Raw genomic sequence first — 4,441 nt, 5'->3', positions numbered from 1 at the left:
TTCCATGGCCCACATATGAAATTAAGGAGCAACACCTATCTTCAAAAATCAAAAATATTTATTTTGAGGTACCTAGTCTCCCAGCATAAGTTTAAACTGTGCTTAGATTTAGGTGGAATATGGTACTCAGGCCTGACAGATGCCTAACTCCAGCCAACAGAGCACATGTGACTTGCTTCCTACTGAAATTAAACTGCCAAATAAAAAGGAGGGATTGTCCCCTTTCTTAATAACAACGAATGCAATCGTTATAATTCTTCAGGTTTGGAATTCCAGCACTGCTCTTGTGTTTTCCTCTTGATGTGTGACAAGAATGAGTAATATCAAAAATAAAAATAAACCTCATTTAAACAAGCAGTCCTCTGACTTTATAAGCCTCAACATCAAATACATCAAATTCTAAAACTACCTAAGACCCGTGAAATGTCAAAGCTGAGGGGATGACACACTGGAGATAGGGGACAGACTTTTTAAATCTTTCAATTTTTTTGAACCTACTAGCATTAACTTTGTTCATTTCTGTTGAGATATTGCCACTTCAACTGACTACGAGAAGCCATATTTCATATTCATATAAATATTTGACTTTGACCTCATAAAAAGTCCCTTGGGTCTATAATACTTTTATTCTTGTATAATCTAAAACAAATCCTTTCCTTTTAAAAATCAAACAGACCACGTTACACACACAGTTGACTATTTACAAAGCACCCAATTAAATCCTACTTAATTCTCTCTCACTCTAAAAATTCCATCTAACTGGTGGGTACTGATCACATTAAATGCATAATGCTCACAAGCCCTGAAAGTCCTATCTAACCTAGAAAACACTACCTTCCTTAAACAGAAAATAAAGTCTTAAAAATAAGTGTAAGGTTTTGAAGAAATGAGACCAGAAATCACAGTACAAGACAGATAAATCTACTTTAATATTCACATGTAAAAGTTGCACATCTCAAGAGATTGGACAGTAGTTTAGCGGTTAACTAACATAGCTATAGTGAAAACCATTTTTATAAAAAAATAATCTAGATGCGGTCATCAGAATTTTTGGTCTACTTAAAGTTAATGTTTGAAGATCGACTTTTACCCCTGCTTGAAGGATTTGCCATTATGCCTTTCAAATTTTTTTCTCCCACTGTTGCCTGTTAATATTCTTTGGAGGAAGGAAAGCAGAAAGTGTTCATTTCCAAGAGTTTGTCCTTTGGTAGCAAGCAGAGAACATTTTTCATTTCTATGATTTAAATAGTCTGTACAGACATGAAACTTAGTGACATTAAGTTTTAGTGTAAAATGAAGAATGATAAGTATTTTTTCACTTTGATTAAAACAGATTTCCTAAACTCGTAAGGATCCAAGCATTTCTCCATCCTGTAAGCAAAATCATTCAGAATCCATTTTGACCTCAGTTAAAAAACAAAAAACACACTTACTCTTTATATATTACACTATCAAACCCTGTACTTAAAAACTGATAAAGCATATTATCAACATGTATGCTTCAAATACAAAGATTTCAATCTAGGTTAAAGAAAACACATTTGAATGGACTCAGAACAAGTTTATTTTGTGATTAAACATCTCATGCAGTCATGCAGGACCACTAGCTATAACTGTTACTTCCGAGTCTACAGGACACTGGGCAAAACAAAAACAAATTAAAAGCCAGGCCAAACAGAAAAGACATTCAAGATACCAAGAGCTCTTCAACTGAGCTGGAAAATAATTTTCCAAAAGAAATATTCCCATAGATTAAAAAAAAACACACACATAATATTTACAAAAAAATATTTAATTAAAAATATCTTATAATTACAGTAGTCTATTAAAGCATATACTTTCTCACACTTATAGAACATCTCTATATATACATGGTATGAAATGTCACTCAGTTAACTATACAATATGTAACATTCCTGCAGGGAATAGAAAGTTCCCTGCCCCCTTATAATCATCTATTTTAAACAATAGATGTAAAAAAAAATATCTACAATGCTCTGGTATATTAGTAAAGCTTCAAAACAAAAATTGAGCTCCTTGGTCACAAAGTAGGTTTCTAAAAGTCGGATTTGCTCTTTATCTTTTATCAGTCCTGTCACACTTAAGCTTAAAAAGTTTAACTGCACCTCCAAAAAACACAGAAATGTACAATTTACAGCGGTTATAAACGAAACAAAACAGAATACGTATGTAGAATGTTTATGAACGTGCAAAAAAAAAAAAAGGATGAAAGTTTTATTTTTCTTCCCTCTCTCGGAATGACGAGTGAAACGTTTCTAGGATTTGCTGATGTTTTTTTCCTTTCCTCCGGTGGCTTTTTCTCTAACTTCTGCTCTTCCCCCTCCCTTTCTTGCGCTCCTGGCTCGGGCTCAGGCGGCCGCACACCTGTGGAAGAGGAATGAATAGAGGGGGTGTGTGAACCTTCCCGCTGCAGACTAACTGGCGCCACCGACCAAACTCAAGACATGCTTGATCAACAACCCAAAACAAACCACCGGGTCAGACTACACTCGCAGTTCGCCGCCCGGCCAGGCGCCGAGCAGGCAGCTGCGGGCCCCCGGGAAGCCCGTATAGGGGATCCACTCCCGGGTCCTGCCTGCGTCCTCTTTCGTGGGTGTCAGAGTGCGCGGCGGGGCCACTGGGCACCTCGCCCACGAGGGTACCCTCCCTCGGCGGGGAGAGGACAGTCAGAGCCCGCCGGTCGCTGGGGGCGGCACGGGGGGTGGCGGGAGCGTGAGCTGATCCGTCTCCATTTAGAGTGAATCCCCAGTTGCTGAAGCTAAGTACGGCTTCACTTACTAACCGGGTGGCAGGGAAAGAGAAGGGGTGTCCACCTCCTTGGGAATTTGCCCTCAGAAATGCTGGAGGCAAAGAACGCCGCTGTGGCTGGCACCGGAAGGCGCCGGGGACTGGCGTCTCTGGCGACCGGCCACACGAGAAGGGAAACGCGCGCTCACCTGGGCAGCTAAGCTCAGCGGCACAGAATGCTGTCGCCCTGCTTGTTCACCGCGCCGGCCTGGAACAGCAACGAACACCAAAGGAAAGGTGAGCAGGCGCGAACAACGCACTCGCCACGGTCTTCCTCGATTCGTTCTCGGAACCCAGGCTGGCCCGCCGACGCCCCCACCCCGGCCTACAGCCCTGGGGACGCCCCTTTCCCCGGGCACAGGCTGGTCCTGACAGGCCACGGTGCGCACAATCCTAGTCCCGCCCCGCGCGTTCACCCGGCCCGCCGCTGGCGGCCCCCGGCGCCGGAGGAGCGGGAGGGTGCAATTGTCACTCTCGCCCCTGCCCCGAGGAAAAGGGAGCGCCCGCGTCCCACCACCCCGCCACCGCCCTCCTGGACTCCGACGGGGTCCGCCCCGGGCCAGCAGCCGGCCTCTCACCGGGTCGGTGTTGAGCGCGGTGAGCGGGGTCCGCGGCGGCGCTGCCGGACAGGTCCCGGCCGGGTGGTGCGGCGGCGCCGGCGGCGGCGGCTGCCTCAGCAGAGCCGGGTGCGTCTCCAGCGCCAGCTGCAGGTCCAGGATGTAGTCGATAACGTGCTGCAGGATCTCCACTTTGCTCACTTTCTTGTTGGGCGGGATGGTGGGCACCAGTCTCCGCAGGCGGCTGTAGCAGTCGTTCATATCGCACTGCAGGCAGAGCGCCGGCTCGTCGGCCGCCGCCTCGGCCGCCTTGCAGCGCGCTGCCGCCGCCGCGGCCGCCGCGGCCGCCGACCCGCCCAGGCTGTGGCCGTGCTCGGCCAGGCAGCGCAGCGCCAGCTCCCCGCCGCCGCAGCCCGACGGCGCCTTACGGCCCGAGGGGCGCACCGGGCTCACCGCCTTCATCGCGCGCACCCTGCGCGAGCGGACCCGGTGGGGCGAGCGAGGGAGGCAGACAAGCTCCAGGCCCCCGCCCGCGACCGGCTCCGCTCCCCTTGCCTTCGCGCCCCGCGCGCTTGGTCCGCGCTCGGGGCACTGCGAAGCTCCCGGCGATTCCGCGCCCAACAATTGACGGGAGGGTCGCTCCGGGTTTTGCGAGGGGATTTCTGCTCAATGGGCGACACTCGGCCGAGACCAAAAGGCAAGAAAAATCAAAAGCACCGGAAGGAAAGCAGCCCACCGGGTTCCCTAGTCACTCCCTTCGGACCTCTAACCCGACCCCCGCCGCTGCGCTCCCTCGAGCCCGAGGTTTCCCCGCTCCGTGCACCGACTCACAACCGCGCCTCCGCTACGCTCTCGCACGGCTCGCCGCGCAGCTGTATTTATAAGCCGCGCGCCCCGGGGGCGGGGCCAGCGCGTTGGCCGTGTCGCCGGGCGAGGGAGCAGAGCCGGGCTGGGCTCGCGAGCGGGTGCGCGGAGGGAGGCGACGGGGGCTGGGGCTCCGGGAGATGCTGGGGGGCGGGAGCTGGGCAACCCGAGTGGAGGGGTGGGCGGGGTTCGGGAGTGGCCAGCCAATCAGG

At 50.6% G+C, this 4,441-nt stretch overlaps 1 protein-coding gene across 2 annotated transcripts; it reads right to left on the bottom strand.

Moving 5' to 3' along the window:
• Window positions 1–899: 899 nt before the first annotated feature.
• Window positions 900–4,295, bottom strand: ID4 (inhibitor of DNA binding 4). 2 transcript variants are annotated; one of them, XM_082411754.1, is made up of 3 exons: window positions 3,387–4,291; window positions 2,958–3,016; window positions 900–2,385 (listed from the first exon to the last, which is right to left on the bottom strand). In XM_082411754.1, exons 1-2 carry the CDS (start codon window positions 3,825–3,827, stop codon window positions 2,972–2,974), a joined length of 486 nt encoding a protein of 161 aa, XP_082267880.1. In that variant the 5' UTR covers window positions 3,828–4,291; the 3' UTR covers window positions 900–2,385; window positions 2,958–2,971. The 2 variants fall into 2 exon arrangements, with proteins under 2 accessions (XP_082267880.1, XP_082267879.1); XM_082411753.1 differs by lacking the exon at window positions 2,958–3,016 and having other exon boundaries at window positions 3,387–4,295.
• Window positions 4,296–4,441: the final 146 nt, after the last annotated feature.

The sequence above is a fragment of the Balaenoptera physalus genome, assembly GCF_965194825.1.
Source record: "Balaenoptera physalus genome assembly, chromosome: 11".
NCBI lineage: Eukaryota > Metazoa > Chordata > Mammalia > Artiodactyla > Balaenopteridae > Balaenoptera > Balaenoptera physalus.
The sequence above is the reverse complement of the archived record's forward strand: the minus strand, read 5'-3'. Positions and strand labels throughout refer to the sequence as shown.

What these genes read in the sequence shown, in the direction of transcription:
- ID4 (XM_082411753.1), bottom strand. Translation starts at nt 3,827, where the DNA reads ATGAAGGCGGTGAGCCCGGTGCGCCCCTCGGGCCGTAAGGCGCCGTCG. An exon ending in CCGCGCTCAACACCGACCCG is followed by an intron (nt 2,386 to 3,386) that starts GTGAGAGGCCGG and finishes CCTCTTCCACAG; the next exon opens with GTGTGCGGCCGCCTGAGCCC.